The sequence below is a fragment of the Lagopus leucura genome, unplaced genomic scaffold (assembly GCF_019238085.1).
Source record: "Lagopus leucura isolate 7727_CA_CO unplaced genomic scaffold, USGS_WTPT01 Super-Scaffold_100001, whole genome shotgun sequence".
NCBI lineage: Eukaryota > Metazoa > Chordata > Aves > Galliformes > Phasianidae > Lagopus > Lagopus leucura.
The window spans coordinates 72,104,509-72,130,148 of NW_024962262.1; the positions used below are offsets into that span (position 1 = coordinate 72,104,509).

Sequence of the window (25,640 nt, forward strand, 5' to 3'; positions counted from 1 at the left end):
ATTGCATGGATATCACTGCTACCTGATTTACTACCTATAATCTGACCACTGCAGTGATCTGCTGAGATCCTTGGCTGTGTTCTGAACATACCTACATATGTGAAGCACTCAACTTTTTCAACATCTGCAAGGTCCCACACCCCCTCCCTGTGCCACAAAGAGATCAGGAGCTGCTCAAACTAAATTCCTTTATTAGTGGAATGGTTTTAATAGACCAAAAATGAAATGGATGAAAGGAATGCTTGTCCTTTATGGTTGCCAGAAAAAGTAAATATTGTCTACAGACATAACACAGATTTCTTTTAACCAAATTAAATATGGTCTATAGCAAAGCAAGCAATCTGTAGAAATGTATTGTTATGCTGCTGTTACAAACTATTTACACTGGATAAAAAACGGGTGTCTCAAAGTCAGCTTTAACTCTAGTTGATTACTATTACGATTCTGTATATCTTGCCCTTACCTCCTTTTTTTTTTTTTTTTTTTTTTTTTTTTTTTTTTAATATCACCTATAAAGTTTTAAAATTTTTTTTTTTTTTTTTGCTATGAATCAGCCATTAACAAGGTTAAAAAAGTGAGTAATCACAAAACACGTTCTGTGCAGCAGAGAAAGAGAAATCCCTTCCAGATCACCCAGCACAACTACTCCGTCACTCTCCTTCAAGATTTAAGGAGTTTGTCCCTTCCCTGCAGGCTCTTCCCATGGTTGGCAATTTGTCTCCCTGATTTTCCTCGCCAGGAATTCCTTCAAAGATAAGACCTGGTATGAAAATTTACATTTTAAGTAGACATTTTTTTTAACAGAGCACATATTTTTTTTAGTAGTACTATGTGCTGTCTCTGCTCACAGTAAAAGTTCGTCAAATAAATATTTGAAGGAATCAGCACTGTGCATCCAGTTTCACTTTCCAAACAGAAAGTGGTGTGTCTGCTTTTAGCGTTGGTATGAGGCAGACACTTGATACAAATCCAACTTTGCTAAGATCATGAACAAAGAAATCCCACCTAATTATAAAATACTTGATTAACAACTCAGCCAAACAAAGGGATATGTTTACTCTACACCAAAGCTATTTTCTGAAAAAGTCTTCACCGCTGGTTTTATAATAGACATACAGTACAGAAAAAAATGTTTGTTTTTTTTTTTTTCTTTCAGGTTTTGGAAAGAATTTAACAAGATAGTTTGTCCATTCAATCAAACATTGCTCTGCTGTAACAACATCGTTCTTAGTTCCCTCTCTCTTTGATCCTCCTGCCTGTATTTCTCCTCTAATTTTTGTTTTTCTGAGTCCATACTATAAAAAGAAGAATCTGTGCTTCTCCTAATCTTCTCAAACTGACTGAAATCTGCCACATACTTTCCATTTGGAGAGAGAGAAACCACAGGCACGAATTCATAACCCCAGTGGATCTCGTCAGGTATGTAGGAAGTCCTGCTTTGACAGACAGCACTGGTGGACTCCACTGTGGCATTCAGGAGCACCACAAGCTCAAAATCCTTATCCTTGAGATTTTGAGGTGTGAGATCTCTTAAAGGGCTGCTTTCATCCAAAATATGGTAGAATGTTAAAGGCAAAATGAGAAATGGGCTTTCTGAAGAGGAGTCAACATTGAACTTGACACTGGCTTGATTAAGCAGGATTCTCTCCCCTTCTTTGGTTTCGTATGTCTGAAGAAGCTTCCCAGAGAGCTGGCACTGTATTAAAAGGCTCTTCCTCATGTTTGCTACCCTGATCACCAGGCAAAGTTCTCCATTGTGTTTAGTAATGACAGCACAGTGGCTGAACTTAATAGTTTCTGCCCTTTTTTTAGGTCTTGCAATTTTTGCCAGAAATGTGCCTGTGATGAAGATCTCAATCAAGGTGGTGATAACCAGTTGGGCCACAAGCAAGAAAATGGCATGTGGACACTCCTCTGTAATGAAACGAAATCCATAGCCAATGGTTGTCTGTGACTCCAGAGAGAAGAGGAATGCCCCTGTAAGAGAGTCTACATTCTTGACACATGGCTCCCGCTTTGAGGTGAACGTGTTTATTTCTAAGTCTCCGTGAAGGAATGCAATGGCGTAATAGATAACTCCAAAGAGGAACCAGGTCATAACAAATGTAGCAGCAAATAAGGTGAGTTTGTACCTCCACTTCATGTCTATAACTGTAGTCCACAAATCTTGAAGGTAGAGTAGGTAAATGCCATCAACTTTGTCTATGCGCACATTGCTGTGACCGCTTTTGGACATCACACGGGGCTTGTGTGCCTTGAGCGCAGTGCTGATGCCTCCGTTAACCAGCGGAACACGGGACATATTAATCTGAGTGGCTTCCATCCTCACTGCTTCAGTCCTGAGGAGAAAAGAAAAGAAGACTGTTACTTAATGAAATCAAATCACAAAATTTGTTCTGAAATGCATTTGAAAGTGTTGAAAAAGGAGAAGGTACAAGCATAGAAGGTACAATCTGAACGCATGAGTAGTGAATTAAAAGAGCTGGAATATAAAGTTTCTCCTGTAAAATAGCTGACATTAAAAAGAACTTAGTATTATATATTGTCAGAAAAAAAAAAAAAAAGGAAAAAAAAAAAAGAAAATATTCTTTGATTCTGGTGACTGCCACATATGGAGAAGTAGATTTCTTTTCAAATAGCCTGCAAAAGAAATTTGATCAAGCTGAAATTTTATGTTAGTACTTTATTTCTGTAAAATGCATTATTTTTTTCTTACGTTTCTTTAGAGAAGAGGCTCTTTTTAACTACTGCAAAAGTTTTCTTTAGTGCCCTGAAGAGAGACATCTGATCGAAATTAAAGTCGCGTCAGTGCTTGGTTTAGAACGCAGATCCAGCACACCACCTCTGTTTCTTCCTGTGACAGAGGCAAAATGAGCCAGACCAGCTTTCACTCTGAACAATTAACTTCCACAAGTGATTTACTCAGTCGGATCTGATTCCTTGTCACAAACCTACAACTAACCTACAGGGAAACAAAGCAGACCTGAACACATCAAAGTCGAGTTTCGGAAAGGAATATTTACACCTAAAACGCTTCAAAACTGTTTGTACTCTATAGCACTCTGACTTCAAGCAGTCTAAGGAAAAAAAAAAAACGGCAATTCACAAAGTCAGCATTCTTAGCTGTGGGCCCTGACCTGTGCGAACCCAGCAGTCATTGGACCACCTGACTTCTGAAGTTTGTTTATTGTGCATCAGTCCGGATGGAGAGTAAGTGTGAGGACACTCAGAACTGAACAAAGCCCTCAGAGTGAAGCAGAACAGTGCTTGTGCCAGTTTGATGAGGCAAGTAACAAAACCCGGCTTGCAGGACTAGACAGTGGTTCATAGAGCAAGGACAGTCCATGTTATAGAAGTTTCCAACAACAAAACTTCCTGCTGAAAAAAAAAAAAACCAACAAAAAAAAAAAAAAAAAAAAAAACAAAGCAAAAAAACATCCCTTGCATCCTTTGTGTTTTGGCAGGTCATTCAAAAAGCATTGTTTTGTTCCATTGTTTTCTCAGAAAGAGCCCTAAGTAAGTGAATCGCTGCTGTGAACCATAAAAAAAAAAAAAAAAAAAAAAAAGAGAATGTCTTCCTTATAGCTACTTAAAAGAAATTTGCAGGAAATACAAGATATATTTGTGGTACACACATGTGCCAGCCCAGGACATCAGCATAATTGCTCACTGAAGTACCTTTCCTGTTATGTCAATTAAAGAGAATTTTTGTATGACTATACCCATCACACTGTTGCAGGTTTTCTGGGAAAGGGTAATTAAACTTAATGCCCATTAAGACCAGTAGCTCATTGCAGTTTGGTATTATCACCAGCGTTTCTCTTCCATCATCCAAGAGCCGTTGACATGTACATATATACCTGTATCTATAAGAAAGGAATGTGTCAGTGATCCCAGTAGGAGATTCCTTATGTGACAGTCAAATCAACACAGCATGCACAGCATGTCCGGATAGTAAACAGGAAAAAACCTTCAAGTGATCTAAAAAAGAACAACAGAAGGAAATGGCGGTGGGGGGGAGTGGGGTTAGGGGGGGAATGTAACTGCTTTTTAGATAAACTCCAAGTGGAGCGCTACTGTCAATGTGGTAAATGCACATAATCTCCAATGGGAAATCTTTTAGGAAAATATATGTCATTTAGTGAAGAGGCACCTTTTCCCACACTGAGCCTTACTCTGGATAAGCTACCGACATCAAATGTGTGAAAAAGTCCATCTCAAAACAAGTATACCTCTTCCTCTCAAGATCACTTCCCCGTAGCCATTACTTCCAGTCACAAACATTACTACGCCCCCTGCTCAGCCTACCTGGACCGTGCTCCTGGGACCACGCTCCCCAGGGCTGCTGGCTCCTCCTCCTCTGGAGGTTATCAGGACAGAGGCAGCCAAGACTCCACCTTTCCTCCTCAGTGCTACAGCTGTTGGGCTTGAGCTGGTGGGGCAGGAACAAGGCTTACAGTCTTGGCTGAGAGCAGAGTTCATTGATTAGGTTCAAGAGTGGCCCAAGGCAAGGGGTACGCAGGCACTCTGCACACTGCACTCACTGTACATCTACTGTGTCCTGGACACATGGGCTACCATATGCAAAGGACACTGGGCATGATAAGCTCTGCACTACAAGTGCTGTGACACTGATACTTCCTTGGTGTGCCAGACTTGGCAGGGATACACTGTACTGGTCATCTGCAGCATCATCAAGCTCTATGTTTTCAATCCATATGATAGCCTGGTAAGATTTCTTATCTGTGCCTCTTCTTTTCCCTGAAATGTGTTGTTCCTTCTCTGGGAACCCTGACCAGAGAAAATCCTGATGTTGCCTCCTACCACACTTCCAGAGCTAGAAAAATGTACCTAATATTACAGATAAGCCGAAGTGCTGTAGCAAAACAGTTCTTCCAAGAAGACAAGGAATAGAAAGGTAAATTGCAAGGCAAATCGTGTTTCCCGGGAACATGCCATGCCTGGCACGTTCCAGACTGTGCTTCAATTCAAAACCAAAGACATTTTTAGCTGTGCTTCTTTAACATTTCCATGCACAAAGTCAGTCTCCATGTGTAGGGATAGCATGGCAGTTTGGAGTATGGCTGTGTCAGAATTTCCCTGTCATTTTTAGTATTCTTCCCAGTCTGTATTTCTGTATGTGACAAAGCTACTTGCCTTTAGAGTGATTTCCTGAAATGGATTCCAGCCAATTTCTGGTGCTTTTTTTGGTTGTAGGATTTTTTGTTGTTGTTGTTTTTACTTCCCTTATTATTATTTTTTTCTTACATCACTTTTTCCTGTGTGATCCTAAATTCTTTTAGTGCTCTTTTCCTCCCCCGAGAAATTCAAGTGAGTTTCCTTTCCCTGCAGAAGTACTTCCCTTCTTCTCTGCCGCACTGATACGGGAAGAACGGATCTGTCATATTGCCTCTGAGCAGCACTGCCCCTGCTGAGGCCCTTCCTTATCACTTACAGCAGCCAGCAGGAGTCATCTGCGGGAAGAAATTGTGGTGAAGCCAGAAGTGGAGTAAAACCAGGCTACAGAGATTTCTCCCTGCCATCCACTTTCCCACTACCTTCTAGTGAATCAACCAGTGGCTATCCCAGAAAAAAATGATTAGTGGGTTTTTGTATACGTAAAACACACAGCATAGCATTTGCATTGCTTTTTCTTGTCCCACCCCCTCTGTAGGCACCTCAGATATTCCATGCCTTAACAACTCTTCCCAGAAACTGAGTTGAAAGATTTTAGTTTGTTTTATTTCTACCATTTTCCCTCTAAGTTAGAAAGCACATCTACCACAGTTATGCAAGTAAACTAGTCTGAATAATAGTAGTAGTATATATTTTGAAAATAAAAGAACATTTTCTGTCTGTTAGCCAGCTGATTTTATGCCGATAAATTATTTTTTGTTACTTAAAAAAAAAAAAAACAACAACAAACGAACCCTAAAACTGTAGCTGCAAATAAAAGTGAATTGAAGTACAGTTAAGTAAAAAGATACTTTATGGGAGAAAATGAAGTAATCTCAGGCTTGTCTCACGCTCTCATGTCCTGTGGATTACCTCCTTTCCTCATGAGCCCTTTGGAACTGCTGAAGGAGACTCCCCATCACAACACATGCTTGTAAGGGAATTTAGTACAGACAAAATCAATAAAACACAGAACTACATACCAAACCACCAACCATGAATACCTTGATCTGAAGGTAATTTCAGCAGCCAGGGATATAACAAGTACATTAACTCTGCTTCCAGAGACCGCATTATCAAGAAGTGAAAGCCAGCTTGCATGCACAGAAAAATGTTCCTGTTGCATGAAGCCAGATCTGCTTGTGCAAGATCTCTTTTGGCAGACACAAAGGATTAGAAGTGTACAGGAGCATGACTTGTTCAAACGGCCTCAGATGTTTTTTTGTTTTCAGATCAGATATGCTTTGCCACTTGAGCAACCCCCACACTCCCCTACACACTTCATTGCCACTCTGACACAGGGCAAAACTTGAACTGTTTTCTCAACCAGCAAAAACCATTAGCAAGATTGGCATTAACCAAAAAAAGCAGTGCTGAGGAAAGAAAACATTGAAAAGCAATACACAATCTTCAGATATTTCCTAGGTATGATGTGGTTCAGTAGGTTAAAAAAGTCCTTCCTGAATTCTCAGTGCTCTGCCTAGCAATACCCTTCTCTTTTTGGGCTGTGTGAGCTGTGGGAGACACGAGGTTCTGCTGTGCAGCCACCAATCAGAAAAATCCTCCTCTGTGTCTGATTTCTGGAACGCAAAAAAAAGAGAGAGGGGTAGTAGCAGTGGTTATGAAAGAATGCGTCAACTCCTCTACCAGCTGCCACTGCAGTCAAAAAGCCTGAACCCTTCATAAAAGAGCCATTCAACCCGGGTAATGACTAACACTTACTTGCACAGCAGAATAGTGTTAGACTGGGAATTGATCATATTGTGAATGACACTGCCTTTAAAAAACAAATCATAGATCATAGAATCATTAAGATTGGAAAAGACTTAAGATCACCCAGTCCAACTGTCAGCCCACTCCCACCACGCCTACTGACCACGTCCCTCAATGCCACATCCACACGGCTCTTGAACACCTCCAGCGATGGTGACTCCATCACATCCCTGGGCAGCCTGTGCCACTGCATCACTGCTCTTTCTGAGAAGAAATATTTCCTACTACGCAGCCTGAACCTTTCCCAATGTAACTTGAGGCCATTCCCTCTCATCCTATTTCTGTTACCCGGGAGAAGAGGCTGACCCCCACCTCTCCATAACTTCCTTTCAGATGATTGTAGGGAGTGACAAGGCCCTCCTCTGAGCCTCCTCCAGACTAAACAATCCCAGTTCTCTCAGCCACTCCCCATGAGACTTGTACTCCAGACCCTTAACGGCTTCATTGTCCTAAATGAACTCTTTTTGATTTTTTCCACAAGACCAGACCACAAGAACTGTAAATGTAACATCAAATCAAGATCAGCTCCTGACGCTGTGCATTTAGGTCCATACACCTCCTCCTGGCCACTCATCAGCAGAGAACAACCCTTGGATGGTAACACTCAGGAGCAGGTGACAGTGGTGGCACAGCAAAGCCTGCCCAGAGGCCTGAGTGCTGCAGATCTGATTGCACTGGAGGTTGAGGTTAATGGTATTGTGTTGGGGCTAGGGGAATGCTTTCCATCACTCACAGCAGGTCCAGGGGAAATCACTGACAGACCAGTATTAAGAAAATAAAAACCCAAATGCATCTCTTTCTCTCCTAGGCAGCCTGCCTGACATCTGGCCGTATAAGATGAATTTTAGCTGAAGAAGTCATGGTACACTGTTGCTTAGAGAGATTTGTACAGGAATCTTGTTCTTTCCAGAGGCAGGATGTGAGGCTTTGCAGTAGCTATTGATTTACACAGATGAGCCTTCGAAACTACACTGATGCAAGAAATAGGAAAACAACCAAGTAGGAAGAGCAAAGGCAAGAGATTATTTAAAGCTTATTGAGGTTAACGGAGAAACTCCCAGTGATTTCACAGGTCTCCTAATCAGGCCTCCAAACAGAGAGAAAGCATACACCAATATCTTCCCAACAGCTAGTGCACTGCTGTCTGTTTTTCCTAAAACCTGCCCTCCAGCCTCTGCTGCGGGTTCTGCAGATATACAGGGGACTTGGCCATGCACGGCTATCCATCTGGAAACCCTCACGTACACTGAAGTCTCCTTTCACAAAGTAAGTAAACTGATCAGTTTCTGAAACTTCTTCCTTTTTTTTTTTTTTTTTTTTTTTTTTGTATGTGTGCTTGATAATATGGTTTATATAATGCATCTGGAAAAGAGAGAAAGGTTCACCAAAAACCTGTCCTGCTCTATTATTTTTAAGAATGTCTTTTCTTCAGTAGTGAAAAATTCAGGACTGTTGACTGTCTCTCTTGCTGGCATATTAATGCTTCAAACTCTCTTTTAAAACACTTCATATCACAGCTAAGCATTCAAAACTTGCCTCCGATGTGATGCTTTTCCCACCCACTAACCCTTTCCCTGTTTTTTCTGTGCAAATCTTATGTGGCTCTTTCTACATGAACAAGTCTAAACAGACTTTCATGAACTCATTTTTCCATTTCTAAGGAGTTAGGTGCCAGAATTACTCTACGAGGTTGACAGGAGCATTACTTTTGCATTCTGCTTATTACACTGATACTCTGTACTTCCATGCCGTATTACTGAAATCCTCAGTCAGCTGTAGGAGCATTAAGTACTTCTCAGAAAACACCTCTGGCATCTCAGCAAAACCACACAGGAAAGGATGAGCTAAAGAGAGAATGGGAGAAATCATAGGATGATTTGAGTTGGAAGGGACCCTTAAATGCCATCTGGTCCAACTCCTCTGCAGCAAACAGGGATACCTACAGCTAGATCAGGGTCCTCAGAGCCCTGTCCAGCCTGGCCTTGAATGTCTCCAGGAATGGGGCACCCACTACCACTCTGGGCATGCCTTATGCCATATAGCAGTAGCAGTCAGTTCTGGCATCAGGACTAGAATATCAGAGATCCTAATACCTCACTCTGTCCTGTTTTCTGGGATGCCTTGGGGGCTTTCAGTAGCTAGACTCTGTCTCCTTCCTCCCTGAGATAATAATCTTTTCTATAAGGGTATGTCTCATTATTTTGTTCTCCCTCCTTTTTGCATAATATCCCATTCCTCTCCTCTTTCCTGCTCTCAGTGAATAGTTCAATTTAGTAATGTTTACAGTGCCATCATAGAAATGTATAGTTGTAACTGCAGAGTTGTTTCTCACAAGACAGCACACTAGTTTATGTTCCTCATGTATCTCACTGCAGGTTCACAGCGCCTATTCCTGACCTCTCCATTACATGACTGTTTTTGCAAGGGCTTCCATTTTTGCAAAGTTTCAGCTGTTTAGGATGTTTCTTCAAAACTGGTCACAAGTGAGCACGTATTTTTATTACTTTGTTTACTTAATGTGTCAGTCAAAATGAAAAAGCCATTTCCAAAGCCAATGCCAAGAAAATATAGTTTGGAATTTTTCTACATCCATGTTAAAACAGTTTTGGTGTCTTTTTCTTCAAGGATGTTAGTGTGTATGCACTCTTCAGTGCAGAAACTGAGATGCATGCTCTCCATGGCTAGCTGAGCACCCTAACAGTTTGGCCAGAGAGTAATCTTGATGCCTTCTTGCTTTCTGGCCTTTTAAATTTGCATTTGTGCAGTTGAGTGTCTTCACTGGGAAGTGTAGAGTCTCCATCTCCCTACTTCCATATTAGTGAACTCTTGTGCAAGGGTGAAAACGAGGGAAAAACTTGCCTCAGGTGCAGGGAGGAGTCTCACCCCCACCTCCTTCAGCGGTCGGATTTTGGAACACAAATGTAGACTGGGAGTGGGGAGAAGCAGAGCAGAGGACACACTGAGAGGAGGTTGAATTCAAGCCAAGTAATGTTTCAGACAGAAGGTAAACACTGAGCCTTTTGGTGTCCTACAGGGCACACTGTGGCATGCCCAAACACATGACCATTGGGCAGCCATCAAAATGAGAGCCAGAAATGGAAGCACCTGCATGCTTGAAGCACTTCCAGCATAAGACAGAAGCTGGGCAGAGATTTTCTGGAGAATACTTTTTCACTTAGTCAACTAAGGCCTACCTAAGTCCTATTTAAGCTCTTAATTCCTGTTTGGGGAACTAGCCCTTCCCAGGGCTGGAGCTCTTGTGAGAATGTGCTTTCTGACAGCTCCCAGTTCCCATTGCCTCCCCCTTCCCTCTGTGAGTACAGGCCACCTGGATGGTGCATTTCCCAGTGCACTTGATGGTGGGAAGGCTGATGCAGAAAAGGCAGACAGAAAGGCTCTGCTGCTCTTCTATCAGATTTCAAGCGGTTTTACAGCTTGCCCGGAGGCATATTTTACCTTTGTTATTCATGTTTATGTACAACCTGGTATAAATCTCCTAGGAATAATCTTACTGTGTAAGCTCATGTGCCAAGACTGTTTCATGTTTCTGTACACAACCAAGCAGTAACTATGTTTCCTTCCAGAATTTTAGTCATATGGTGGTAACTTCATAACCATGCAGAAAATACTGAGCCAGAACTCGTCCACCATTAACATCGCTAAGTCTTACCAAGCTTGCAGGGAAGGGAGTCACCTCTCAGGTCAGCTCAGAGCACAGATGTACAGTAGTGGGTTACCACCTATGTTTGCTGTGACTGTCATTCCCTGCTCACTATGGGCTGGCCATGTCCTTGTTTTCTTTCACAGAAGGTAAAGGGCAGCACCTTGGTTTCAGCCCCACCAGTACTCACCCACTACTTCACAAGTTATCATAGAATCACAAAATATTCCAAGTTGGAAAGGACCAATAAGGATCATCAGGTCCAACTCCAGGCCCCACACAGGACCACACAAAAATCAGACCATATGTCTGTTAACAAATGCCTACTCCAGCACACAATAATTGTAGTATTAATAAAGTTAAACTCAGAGCAACAGACTTGCCAACCCGCAGATGGTTTAAGATGTGCTCATTTTGCTTCAGATGTGAGGAAGGACTTATGAGACAGAAAGCTCATCTAGTTTCTTTTCTTATTTGCTCATTTGTTTGTTTATTCTCCCAATTCATTTCTTGGTTAATAAAAATCTGGTCTCATTTAAAAACAAACATGAAACCAAAACCAAAAAGCCACACTTACTGTAGATTTCTAATTTAAATTGTCAGCAGGTGGCTGAAAATAAGTAGTAATTTTTCTAGTCATGGTAACACAAAAGGCAGGGAGAAAAGTTAGCATTCTCCTGATTGTTCATAAAAGTTGGCAAAAACGTCTTCAGTCTGCCTTCCCCAGGGCCATTTCTTCCCATATCTCAGCTACCATGGCTGGTACATTAAAAGTATTTGTTAGACAGCAGGGAAATATTTTCAAATTGTTTGGAGTCGTTTGTGCCTCTGATTCCTGTCTTGAGCTACAGGTACCATTAGACTCAAACACAACTTGGTATGCCAAGTCCCATCGCCAGCCTTGTCTCATTCTGATGAGCAAGGGCATTGGCTCCTGTGTCTATGTTAACTGTACAATACAAATCAAGAGCTCTCTTTTTAATCACCATTTGTGATGCCAATTCATTGTACTGTATCCCAGTCAAGTTGGGTTTTGTTTTTGCATTAGTCATAGTGCACCGTGGCTCTCATAGCTCAGTGTAGGTGTGGCAAGGAGGTGAGGCTCCCTGCAGAGTGTCAGGCTTCTGCTATGTCAGAATTATTTCATGTGATTTCTGCATGTGAAAGCCACCTTTCTTGTAAACCACAGAACTTCTTTAGCTCATAAAATCAGAGCTGATGCTGTTGGAGGAATGACCTCAGTACCTCACATAATTAAATTAAATTAAAATGTTTGTAGTTTTCAATCTCTATACAATCACTAAATCTCAAAACTTAAATATCGGTCTATGAAAAGAATTTTCCATTGAGAAAATCTACTTCTTTTAAATACATACAAGATTCATTACTGCTGAAAATCATATTAGGGTTGCAAAAGGCAAGGAAGCAATGGAAAAAAAACTGTTGTACTCAAAGGTCTTGTTTAAATTTTGATCATCTAAAGCCTGATGTGGATAGAATCAAATCTAATTGGGGAAATAACCCATCCTGACCCAATTGGAGGATGGCCCATATTTCAGTGAAGATTATCCCTGGTGACCATTTCTGGGTTTCTCTTCCTGTGCAGTGTGGTATTGTACTGCTTCATCTATGCTTAGCAGAGTAATCTGTTAATTAAGCCAGATTTATGGCTTTTTTGCTGGACCAGAACATACAAAAGAATCCAGCCTTGAGATTTTTGCAATAATACAAAAAATATTTCCAAGAAAGAGGGATGGGTTTGTCGTGGTTTCATCTTAAAACTCATTACAAGTTCATTTTCTCAGGAAGTTGTTTGGTTATGAAGAATTGTCCTACCTGTGCGAACAAGTTCATGCAGTGGAAAATGTTTTCAGAAAGTGATTCTCCTCAATGCTAGCAAAATGCAGCCTCTGTGAGACAAAGTATGCACTTCCCTTACCCTAACCTAGTGATTTTTAAGTTAGGCATCTTTCTCTCATAGACAAAGCACAGATGATAATACTGACATAGCAGATTCACACAGATGCATACAGATTACTTGCTTATTTTTTAATAGTGCATTGCTTTGTTGTGAATTACAAAGTCCGTCCATTATTCTTTTTGAGGTGCACAGTAGCTTCAAAAGTGTTCATCTCTACTTCATTTTCTACATCAGTCTCTACAGAGATTTCAAATTGCATCAGGTACGTATTTCCACTACTAAATTAAACAGAGAACAAGTTCTACTTGATCTCTAACAAATGCTTGATAGCTACTTAACAAAAGATAAAATAATAAAATTTTTAAATGCTGAAAACAAGATTGTGGTACTGCCCCCAAAAATCAAGATGTGATATTTCACAGTCGAATATGTATGTGCTCTTATAGAGAAATCACATGGTCATTTCCACTGTTTAAAACAGTACTTCATGGTATGTGTGTTTGTGTTGTCTGTTCTGTAAATCACAAGCAGTAAATAAAAAGTACTGATCTGGGAGCTTTTGGTGCATCTATAGTCAGTAGTGAAATCCTCTTCATTTAGATGTTTCCTTTAGTGCTGTTGTTTCCCATAATAAGAAATAAGCTTCTGAACAGCATGTCTCAGAAGCATCTGCAATGACCAGTAACCACAACCTGTGACTATGTTCTTGCTCACTGAAGTCTCCCTTGAGTTTTGCCAGCTCTGCGCAAAGTGGCACAGCAAGTTCCCTGATTGGGCACTGGTGTTCCCAAAGGGCTCATGCCTTAGCACTAGTTCCTTCTCGTCCTGATCCTGCAGCAGTCCCCAGACATGAGCTGACTCCTCACCAATCTAGTTGAGGATAGCCCTACACCCCAGGGATGACACCAGTAGTCACAGAGGTCTCATACACCTTAAAACACTGCACCGGTATATAAACCAAGGGCTTTCACCTGCTTCTTTGGAGTGGTCAGGGACAAAGTAAAAATGCCAATTACACTTTCATAGTGATATGGGGATATGTATTTTCAGTATGTCCAGGAGTTTAACTTCATGGCAATTTCCTTTCTATTTTTTTTTTCCCTGACCAATTCATGGATGTGGTTAATTTAAGGTTTAAAGGCTTTTTCTCTCTCACACACACACACCCATATATGTTTTCCACTGGAGTCTGTGCTTTTTCCTAGACCCACCCAAATTCCAGTACATAGCTCACTTGTGTGCCAAGCTTTCTCTCCATGCAATGAATGGAAAAATACCCTTTTTTCCACTTCTGCACATTTTGGGGAGAGGACAGACAGAGAAGAGGGAGGAAAGGTCTCTTGAGTAATTTAGTTATACCTGCTAATTCAGAGCAGAAACATGAGAGAAAGAATCCTCAAGGGATTCATGGGAATACTGCCGATTGGAGTGCATGGGAGCTGATCCCTAATTCTTCCTTGAGACTCAAAGCTGCAAATGTGGAATGCTAAGGAGTTTTAAACACTAATAATGATAAGGTAAAAGCAGTGTAAGCAGCTAGCCAATATATGTCTCCTTCTGCTCAAATGAAGTGTTTTGGTAGAACTCTTCTGTGCACTGATATTTTATGAGATGGATAAAACTAATTCAAAGTTTAATAGTGAGATGTATTAGCATCTTTTATATGGAAATGATGATTTTCAGCTGTTTTATTTTACTCTTTTTCAGGCCATGAGTATCTTGATGAAAGTGGTGGGCTGAGAACAAAGGGATCCTCTTCTCGCCATTAGTAGCCTTGTAGAGAAAAGGCTGCGGGGCCAACACTGTTCTACTCCTGTCTATGCTTTCCCTGCTAAAAGGGCACCATTGTAGCTCATGGGGTGATAGGCCATGGGGAAATGGTCAGTAAAGCTGCAGTTCCATCACCCTATTGCATCTCCAGGGTGAACCTCACAGCCATAATAATATGCAAACACAATGCAAACCCTTTTTCGTGGCACTCTTTTCCATGTGGATTCTCTGATGTCCATTTAAGGCTAGTCCCCCCTTGATTTCTTCTTCTCAGTAAAGGCATTAATAACATCTCTTGGGCTTATGGAGCCACCTACTACTACTTTCATAAAGCCTGTTGGAACATCATTTCTGAAGCATCTGTTCACCTGCCAAGTTAAGCTGAAATTAGCCTGTGGATTTAAATACATGGGCTGTATCCCTTAGCCGTGAGGGAACAGAAATGAAATTAAGCTAGATTAAATGCATAGCCTTTTGCCAAGAAAATGCTATCATTGTACTGAACTTAACTACCGCCGTTAAACTGTGAAAAAAAAAATGATTTAAAACTATACATTTTTTTAAAGAAAAAGATGCTTCCTGAGTTATAGCATGAGGTTACAGCCCTAGATTGTACGTCTTGCAGATAAACTGACAAGGAATCAGAGGGAAAATAATCTTTGTTTTCCTCGTTGCTTTCCCAAATTACTCAGTCCCTGCCAATTTCCATGACACAGACCCCTCAGTCTGCTGCAGAGACTGTGGCTTCTCAGGGGGAGGAAATAGCATAAATGTACTGGTGCACGTCAGTGGTTTTTCATTTTCTTGCCAAACCAAAAATATCAAAACAAAACAAAAAAAAATACGCTGAGGTTGAACCAAAAAACGCTTTTCTGGCCTTTTTTTTTTTTTTTTTAAGCTATTCTGGACTGGAGACTCTGTTTAAATCAAAATTAAACCTGTTATTTTGATTTTACATTTGTATAGATGTGTGTGTGTGTCTAATTTAAATCATGTGAGGAACAAGCTTTTGCTTTACTCAAAAGATCAAATATCTAACTTGCACAAGTCAAAATGATTTTTTTTTTACTTTTCAGAATTGTTTTCAGACTTCTTCAGTCCGAGAGTCAAAGTTAACATGAAAGCACAAAATCTTTCATCTGATCTTATGGGCATTTTCAGCTGAAAAAGGCTTTTGGAGGAAGAATCCCTCACATCTGTAACTGTAAAGGCCAACTGGATTTCCTGGTGGGTTCAGTGTGTACAAGTGTACAGTAAGTTACTGTGTTTCCTAGCAAAAGACAGCAGAAGCAATGCCTGTGCACATTGCTGAACTCTGGGAATTTAGCTGTGTAGCTCACAGGTCATTTTCCTTTGTTCTATAGCTTCTTGGAAACCTCTGTGAAAGGTCTGTGTTGTTACATTACAACATGCTGAAAAAAAAAGAAGCAGTGATAATGTGCCCAAACAATAAAAAAGCCCATGCTGGTGTTCAAAGTCATTATGCTTCCTTATGCTCAAAAGGGGGTTATTTTCTTGTTTATTTACACATACCTTATCTTTATGACTGCCCCTTTATGATCCCGTGTCATTTCAAGTGCTCAATAATCTTTTACAGTTGGAAACGTGGGAAAGCCCAGCTTTGATCACTGAAGTAATTAGACTGACTAGGACATTTTTCACGTTCTATTAGGAATAGTTTCCTAAAACATTCCAAATACCGCAAACATTTTTTGCTTTTTTTTTTTTTTTTTAATTCTACAATATTCAGCAACTTCTACCTTATTTTTTTGTACATTTTCCAAATGCTACGAATTTCAGAAATCACTTTGATTTCTGAAAACTTTGATCAGACTCCAAGCAGTCTGATTTCCGTTAACAAAAATTACCACCATTCCCCAATTACTTTCTGTTGCCTTGTTATAAGGCTTGATGCACCAATGAAAATGTAGCCTAGCTGTGGAGTCCAGGCATAAAGAATAACTTGGATATGAGAAAATCAACTACATCTCCCATAAGAGATCATTCTTTCAGTGGAAAAATAAAACTTTTTGATCTCTAATATCTCATACATTTCCTGTAATACTTATTTTTTTAAATACTCAGTTTTCATTGAAAAAATATGGTGTAACCAAACAGTAGTCATTTGTGTGTCATTTTAGTGCTATTGACTATTTTGTAGACAATTGTTAAAGATAAGTGATTGCAAAAGTAACTAATCATGACTATGGATATACCAAATTCCAATAGCATATTTCAAATGAAGTTAAGATTTGCCATTGTTAGGAAGTCCCGGAAACTGTGACTTAACCAATGAGCAGGTTAATGTCAATGCCATGGTGAAACCCTGTCAAACTCATTCTTTCCCAAAGAACATATTCTGCCAAGAGTGCTGCTTCTGCTCCACTCACTGTATGCTTCATTTCTGGTCTGCAGGCAGCTTGATGTCATAGCACCTCCAAAATCTTCACCTCACTCAACCAGAATTTCAGTTCTTTAATTAGCCCTTTTCCAATAAGCGTCTTGTGCATAATCCTCATCTATCTCATGGATATGTCACTCAAACTTCCAGCATCAAAAAAATGCATTTCTTCTCTACTATTTTGACTGTATTTTTTCCCTTCGTTAGTGGAAACATCTCTTCACATTAAGCCTTATCTTTTCACAGCTACTGCCCTGGTACTCAGAGCTTATGCCTTGGGACATTTGTTCCCTTTATGTTTAGGCATCAGATCAGCTCACCACTATCCAAACAAGTCCTTGAAATGCACTTGTTTTGAGAAAAATTCCAACTTTAATAAACATCTGCTTGTCATTGTGTTCACCTAGCAAGTACCAAGTCTGGATTGTATCATGCCTCACTTGCTGTTAGATCTGAAATAATTTAGAGCAGATCTAAAGTTTTCCTATTCTTTGTTCAGCTCACTGCAAAGCATTTTGTGGGCCTACAGTATGACAAGAAATAACGTATTCAGATTATGAACTGTGTTTTCCCTTAGAATTGATAACGAATGATTTGTTTTCTGGGATTCATCTTTTCTTCAGGAAGGCTCTGGCTACCTTGGATGCTTCCTCTTTAACTGAGTTATGTCTGAAATAAACTTGGAGATTTGCTTTTCTTAAAGTTTGCTTGGAAATTTGAGATAACTAGAAACCTATCTGTGAGACAGTAGTTCAAACTTGGTTTCCAAACATTTACCAAACTGAGCCATTTCTGAATGAATGTACTGTGAGATCAATTGTTGGGCTTTTAGGTTGAAATATCTCTCTTTTCATGTTAGCAATCTGAAAGGTTTCTGTGTAGTCTGAGCTAGTCCTCTTAAAGCACCAGCATCAATGGAGAGTTGAACACCTGCACTCTGTCTGTCCCTTCTTCTTCTCTGCCTGTAGGTGCCCTCCCTGCAGTGCCCTAAGATCTGATCCCAGAATTCTAACTTTTACACAGCTGACAGTTACTTTTCTTACACTTGCAAAGCAGGTCCTGAGAAGTGGCAAGTTTATTTCTTGTGTGGAAATCAACAGTGTATGCAAAGGTACACCCACACTTCTTAGAAGAACTCTGGTTACACATATAAATTATATAATATATATGCATATCTTAAGTTGGAATATCCTAAATAAATATATGTAAATCTAACTCATACTGATGAAGCTTTTTAGGTTAAATCCCATGTCAATTGTGTGGAGTGGAATCTAATACAAGATTAAATAAGCAGGTGCACTGTTTCCATCAAACATATAGCTTAGTTACTATAAAAGAATGCTTGTGTTGAAACAGATGAACAACATTCATCTGTAAAAGCAAACTATCCAGGAATTTAAAACAAGATACAGGGATCTGTCTGCTCTGTTTTACAGGTTCTTGTCAATGACAAGAAATGTGTCAGCTTGCTTGTTCATGTCATCAGCTCATACACTGTTGCCATGTCTCTTACCAAAGTGTGCATTCATCTTGCTTGATCTGCAAAAGGTTTCCTCATACATACCTTTGCACCTTCAAAATGATGTCTGGGTCTCCATGAAAGTAATCAGCTCTGCTTTTTCATAGCCACTAACGTTTTACATCTTTATCACCCCTACTACCATTTTTCACCACCAGTTCCCTATTTATAATGCTGCTCAAATATGCTCCTGTTTTTTCCAATGCCTAAGGTTCCAGTCAGCCAAACAGAACTAGTAACAAGGTGAAGAAGAGACTAAAGCAAAGTCATTCAAAGCAATATCTTGTCTTAAGGTGAGCAAAGCTTAAGAACTGGACCAGTTTATTTCTATTAGAAGCACCTGGAATTTTAGGAACTTGGCAAATTCGAAAACTTTGACTGCTCTTTTCTTCTGAGGCTGGGGAATGAGGATCAAATCCTTTTCCCAGCTTTTTTTATGGATTCTAATGTTAATGTTTAAGCTCATGTCGTAAGTATTATAGGTAACATGCTTAAATCAGCTTCTAGTGAGAACACAAAGGTTATTGACTTCTGTGACACTTTCAGTCTTTATGTAGCAACTTGGATGGTGCAGAAGTTTCTTAAGATCATTTAGAGCAAACAGAAGCAAAAGCTTTTCCTTGAACACTTAGTCATTATTTAAAAGTTCTAAAGATGTAGTGCAGCATTTTAAATCTTCCCATCTTACATTTTCACTTTTTGCCAACCAGAAATATATCTGCAAATTCAGATTGTCACATCTACATGTAATAGGAGAATGCACCACTGTGGTCATTCCTCTGCACTCTTTTCTTGGACTTTGGCATATAAACATTATTGAAATAATAGAGCATGCTCCCTATCACCTAAGACCTTAGGTAGAAGAAGGATATTTACTATCAGTAAGTACAATTCTGTGTCATAATCAAGTCATAGCTTTGGTTATTTTATTGACAGAAAAAGAAATCAACACTAAATTTTAGATATTATTGTTCCAAATTTGTTATAAGTGTGTCATATGTTATATATATGAATATAATGTGTACCTGCATCAATAGAACTGATCAGGAATGAAGTTCAAGGATAAGGCATTCATAAAAACCTGGGATGAAACATCTATAACGTTGTGGTCTGTACTGAGGAAAGGGAGTGAGGTCAGCAAGTGTATGTGGAAAAATAAGGTACATTATTACAATTCCTGGCAGTATGACAATTACTGTGTGACACCACCAGTTGAAGATCACCTTCTGGCTTATGCATTTCCCAGAACAGGGTTAAAGAGCCACAGCATGAACAAGAACCAGATCTGAAGCCTTTTGTTTGCCTATTATACGTAGACATTAATGGCATTGTTAGCTTTCCCACACCTGCCTAAGTTGTGTTCATTCACCTCTATACTTCTGGAGGCATTTTACACTGCAGAACATTTCAGTCTTTGATTCATTTTTTATGCCTTGACAAGAGCTTTCAGCACCTTTTACATAGCATATTTCACAATAGGTAATCAACATGCTGAAGGCCAGCACCCATAGTGAGCTGATGTTCACTATGTTAATTTATAACTCACAGATGGATTCGATACTGGTTAATATCTTTGTAGGCATAAACAGTGCAACTGAGTGCTCCTCAGCTAGTTTGTGGGTGACACCAGGCTAAGTAGTATAGTTGCTACAACAGAAGGAAGATACGCCATTTAGGGGGACTTGAACAGGCTTGAAAAGTAGGCTCACTAGAACCAAATGAGGTTCAACAAGTCCAAGTGCAAGGTGCTGCATGAGGAACACAACAATCCCAGACCTGAGTACAGACTGGGAGAAGAACTACTTGAGAGCACCCCTTGCAGAGGACTTGAGTGTTCTGATGGACAAAAGGCTTGATACAGTCCAGAATTGTGTATTTTCAGCCTCGAAGGTCAAATTGTGTCCTCCACAAGAGGGATGGCAAGTGAGGAGAAGAAGGGGATTGTCCCTTGTTGTCCTCATCAGGCTCCGTCTGGAGTACCGCATCCAGGCCCGGGACCACCAGCCCAAAGGAAGATGTAGAACTGTTGGAGCAGGTCCAGAGGAGGCCACAAAGATGATCAAAGGACTGGAGCACCCCTCCTGTGAAGACTGGCAAAGGGAACTGGATTTGTTCAGTCTGGAGAAGGCTCTAGGAAGACCTCATTGAAAATTTCCAGTACTTATGAGTACTGGACTTATAAACACTTATGAGCCTGACTTTTTGCACAGGCATATAGTGGTAGTGCAAAAGGGAACCGTTTTAAACTAAAAGGGAGGAGATTTAGGTTAGATTTCTTCCTTGTATCTCAACACATCAGAGGATGTTGAGGCACTGGCATAGGCTGCCCAGAGAAGTTGTGGTACCCCATCCCTGGACGAACTCAAAGCCAGCTTGTTTGGGGCCCTGGGAAGCCTGAGCTGGTGGATGGCAGACCTGCCCATGGCAGGGTGGTTAGAACAAGATGATCTTTAATGATCCTTCCAACTCAGCCATTCTGTGATTCTATTGCCTTTTGACCTATTCTTAGCTAAAGAGAGGTTGTGATTTAAAACCATTAAGCCAGAAACAGGCAAGAGGCCAACCATCATGTACCATCAACGCCACCAAGTATACACGTTAATGAGCCCCAACAGGGTAATAAAATAAAATGCTGCCTTAAAAGACTCATTTTTTTCCATCATAGACTTTGCATGTTCATGAATATTTTGTCGTTTGCCCAAGAAGATTAATTAGAATTTTGAGTGTTCTGTATCAAACATCTCCTCAAATGTGTTGATATATCTTTTTGTGAATGAAGACTAGCCTTGATCAAATGCTGTGAAAGTCACAGAAAGCACACCTTTTATCCATTGCTGTACTAACTGTGGTTAGGCTGTTTATTGTGGAGAGAGAAGACTGTTGATAAGTTGATGTTGAAGTATTTGAGAAAGGAAACTTTCTGGAAGCATTATTGCTAGATAAGGTTGCAGGAAACTGAAGCCTGTTTGCTTGGGTGAAAGGTAGGATTGTGGTTCAGAAGAGAACAGCTGGCCTAAAAATTAGTGGGAGTAAGGACAGGAGTAAGGGTAAGAATCTTTGAGTAGGACAATCATTACGCAGAAAACAAAAAACACTTAAGCAGTTATGAATGATCAGAAAATTACAGAAATACCTTTTGTTGAATTTTTTTCTTTTTTGGTCAGGCTTTGTAATTCAGGTGAGTATAAAGGGAAAATTTCCCCTTTTCTCTTGATCAGTTCATACTAAGAAAATTCCTGTGAAGTCATCAAAGCATGTATGCCATTTGTTATATTGTTTCATTACAGATTACGATAATTTATTGAACAGGCAAACATGTTTATCATATAGCCTCAAAAGTGCCAGTTTTAGATAAGGAAAAGTTCAAAGTGTACAATGAGAGAGGTATCCTGCAAGCTACAGTCTAACCAAGAGTGAATCACCTCAGTTAAAGCAATGTAGATTAAATTAATCTAATCAGGCCATACCATTATTCCAGTTAATACTTATTTTACTTTATCACTTTTGATTTATGAAGAAAATGTGGCATATCTAGTCTCCCAAAGCATGGACAACTCTATCTGACAATCTCTGTGAGAAAAACAAACCCGTAAGGAATCAAATGAGTTTTTAAGAGGCACTAAGCTTCTGTTCCCAAGCTTTATACTTCTCCTTTATGTTAAGAGTCAGCTAAAATGCAGGATAGCCTGAAGGTCAAATTGCAGGAGCTAGTTTGAACTGAGTGGAATAAAGACATCTTTAATCAAGAAGCCACCTTGGGAGTCAATGGTAAGGCAACATGCTCTCTTACCTGAGCAGACACAATGTGGGGAGAGAAAAGGATTTGTAACATAATGTCTAGATTGAAATGAATCACTGAAAAAATTAAAGGATAGTGGTACTGACCACCGACATCAGTGAAGCAAAATGGATCACCTGAGTGTGGAGGTTAAGGGGATACTCAAGCCTAAAAGCTTGAAAGGCTTCCAAGTATCTCCAATGGTGTTTGGCAGACACAGGAACTGCATAGCACCACAACACTTCCCTGAGATATATGCTGGGTCCAACCTGTACCCTAGCAGTATGATTTCAGCCTTTCACCATAGACAGACAAGGTTTGCAAAGGGATCCACTGGAAAATGGGAGTTTGTCCCCCTTGGTAAAAATTACTGCAGATCCCAAAACATACATCTACCCTCTTTCTGTCCAAGTATTTATTTTGCCCAGTAAAGGACGATAATACTTAGAACATTCATGTTGTCTCTTGTTACTTTTCTGCCTAAGCATGACTCCTAGCTTGCCATGAACCTCAGAGCGTGCCAGTCATACAAAGACAGTTTCATACTCAGGAGGTGAGAAAGATGCTGTGGTTATTACTTGCCATTTGTGTTCCTTCATCCAGCCCAATTAGTAACATATCCACTGTTTTTGGCTGCCATACATGTGCATTTCACACCATTTGAACTAAACAGATTTAAAATGAGCAGGCGGTATAATTCATGCACAGCCAATACAAGAGAGTTTCCTGTTTCAACTGTGCCCTGTTGCTCCCAAAAGCATATATGCACTTTATGCCAAGCTATTTACCAAATTAGTGAAAAAAAAATACACTGAGTGCTAAAATGCACTTCAAGCCTATAGTAATTCATTCAGATATGTCATGAATGTTGTCCCATTCCAAGGGGTTAGGAACAGCTTGGCAGAAAGGTAGTTTTCAGATATTTAACATTTAGTGCATTAACTGCTCGATGCACCAGCCAATATTTTTTTGTTGTTTTTTGGGGGTTTTTTTGTCTTTTTTTTTTTCTTATGTTTATATACCCAGGATAGCCAACAAAGGTAAAGAATTTTTCCCTCCATATATTAATTTTTTTTTTTTAAAGGAAAAAAACGGAGAAAAAAAAAAAAAAAGAGAGAAAAGAAAGAAAAATATCATTTTGTAATTAGCTTTGGTTTTCCTGGAAGCAAGCTGAATCAAAATTTATTTCAAAAATGTTCTGAGGTTCAGCATGCAAAACAGTTAAGTTTCTGTTTTTCTTGGCCCCTCACAAGAGTACCATCTGGTACTTCACAGCTTTGGTTTCTACCTGTTCCCAAAGCACACAGCCTGTCCATGTAACAGTGTGTCTTAGGAGGAGGAGAGAGTAATATTCCAGACTTCTTTAGTGAAATTTGGACAAACAGAAATTTCTGCTCAAATCAGGGCTATGTGTTGATGACTTGTTTGTTTCATTGCGTGAGGAGCCAGGGTAAAAATGAACTATTTGTTTTCATTTGAAACTCTATAAAAAGTAACAGGATTGAAATATTATTGTATGTATGCTGGAAGACTGAAGCCCAAGTCATCTGCTGCTGTTTTTGTCTCTAGTCCATGCCTCATTTACCAGGGTGAAATTCTTGGGGAAGTTTTTGGTCTCGTCTACACTCTGCTTTACAAAAGCAATGCCAGTTTGTACTGTATAACCAGCTGTGCTAAGTTACATTCCAGGCTTGCTTCCCCCCTTCTATAAGCTGATTACTAGAGTGCAGGGAGCATAGTGACATTTTACAACAAAAGAAATAAAAAAAACTTATTTGTAGTAGCAAGTTTTCCCCTTTTCCTTCTAATTTTGAGAGAAGAAATCACAGCTAACAATATCACAGGGAATACAAACAAAAGGTTTGGCAGATAGGTACTCAGACACTGTAACCAGAAAGACCCTAGCAATGCCTTTAGCTGCAGGACAGCTAAAGGCAAGTGCGGAAACAAGTCTAGTTGAAAAGTAATGTAGATCCTCCTGGTTCACAAAGGAAAACCAGCTTTGTTCCTTTTTTGCAGCAGCACATCACGGAGAAAAAAAGGAACTTATCTGTAAATCTCTTTAGAGCATGATCTCTATGAGAAAATAAAAAGGAAGCAAAAACAAGCTACACTGAAGTAGAGGGGAGTTTTCAGCACGGGCTCAGACTCTGATTACTGAGGATAAGCCAAACCTGTTGTAAACAATAATGCAGTAATGTGAAGACACATGCAAAATTTGGAAGAAAATGCATGATGTCCTCCAACTCCGACATGTTTACATTCCTTGTAGCTACCACTAAAAACTTACATAATCTTTTCTTATACAGATAGGTAACGAGGACTGGATAAAGTTCTAGGCAAGTTTTCCTAGCATGTTAACTAAAACTGATTTCTCACTGAAAAAAGATACAAGAACTGGCTGAAAGACATTCAAAATATACAAAAAAGCCCCAAAATGCTGTGTATTTCTTTAAGAAAAAGTATCTGACAGGCAAATACTTACAAAGTTAGATCCAGCCCCCCTGACCAACACACAAAAATATCAGTCACATGCATTACAAACCTTACATTCAGGAGCTTGCACTAGTGGAAAGACCAAACCAAGACAGCTTTTCTGTATCATTGCTAAACTGCTGTATCTCCAAGTTCACAAGAAGATGTAAGCTTATAAACAGATTTTTCTTCTACAGACAGTTTCTAAATTCTGAAATGACTATTACAAGAAATAGGAAAATAACCTCCTCATTAGCTTTCATTTCCAGACAGTATCCACAGTACAGTTAAGCATGTATGCATTTCTGACAAATACCTCTTACCTGTAAAAGAGCAATGTTCAGATTCCTTACTAGATGTTATCGTCATGACAAGTCAAACAATCTTTTTTATAAAAGGTTGAATGTCTTTTCAATAAAGCATGTGTGTATAGTTTAAAAAAACATTAAAAAAAAAAAAATCAAAACACCATCAGAGTCTCCCTTCCCTCACTGTCAGTCAAAAACAAGTTGGAATAAGTCTGAGTTGAAATTACCTGAATAAAGAGACTGGAGAGAGAGAGGGAGGAGAGGGAGGGAGGGGGAAAGAGAGAGAAAAAAAAAAGTCTGAGAGGAGATTCAGTGATGTCAGCAGTATGTCTTAAGGAAATCTACAGCTGAGCCCGGCAAACTTTATAACTACATAGCACTCAACACCCAGTTACGTGGTAAGTAAATACCTGCTTAAAAGGAAACTGATGTACTTTTAAAGAACGTCAGTTAATCTTTGAAGAAACTTTAGCCAAGCTGATCAAAGTCCCTTAAAGGCCTTATTGCCTAAATAAATAAGGTTGCAAGTGGTTGTATAACGCTAAGAGCAAGAAGAATTAAAAGTCAACGTTATTGATTACCATTTTCCTGTTGGCAAAAGGAAGGCTGAAACTCATCTGAAATACATTTGTACCAGGGTTGTAATGTACTGAGCTGTAACAGCTACAGATGCAGCTAAAATCCCTGACCACCAAAGTTTCCAGTCTGTTTAGCCACGATGCTCTTCCTCTTTGATGATTAATTCTAGGTTGGCTTCAGTGCCTTTCTGCTCAAATAAGAGTAGATGGAAAAAACACAGATAGTGCTGATTAGATTAGGGGAAAGTTGGGTACCTTAAGTAGAATGAGGAAGAGATGCA

The 25,640-nt window shown here is 39.7% G+C and overlaps 1 protein-coding gene across 3 annotated transcripts; it reads right to left on the reverse strand.

Moving 5' to 3' along the window:
• Positions 1–451: 451 nt before the first annotated feature.
• Positions 452–25,133, reverse strand: KCNJ15 (potassium inwardly rectifying channel subfamily J member 15). Of its 3 annotated transcripts, XM_042867280.1 has the most exons (3): positions 24,797–25,133; positions 2,717–2,854; positions 452–2,339 (listed from the first exon to the last, which is right to left on the reverse strand). In XM_042867280.1, exons 2-3 carry the CDS (start codon positions 2,782–2,784, stop codon positions 1,196–1,198), a joined length of 1,212 nt encoding a protein of 403 aa, XP_042723214.1. In that variant the 5' UTR covers positions 2,785–2,854; positions 24,797–25,133; the 3' UTR covers positions 452–1,195. The 3 variants fall into 3 exon arrangements, with proteins under 3 accessions (XP_042723214.1, XP_042723215.1, XP_042723216.1); XM_042867281.1 differs by lacking the exon at positions 2,717–2,854; XM_042867282.1 differs by lacking the exons at positions 2,717–2,854; positions 24,797–25,133 and adding an exon at positions 3,138–3,330.
• Between the last annotated feature and the right edge of the window lie 507 nt (positions 25,134–25,640).

Excerpts from the sequence above, each read along its gene's own strand:
- KCNJ15 (XM_042867280.1), bottom strand. The coding sequence starts at position 2,784 with ATGTCTCTCTTCAGGGCACTAAAGAAAACTTTTGCAGTAGTTAAAAAG. Across the intron at positions 2,340-2,716 it reads AGCCTCTTCTCTAAAGAAAC|GACTGAAGCAGTGAGGATGG; the intron begins GTAAGAAAAAAA and ends TTTTCTCCTCAG.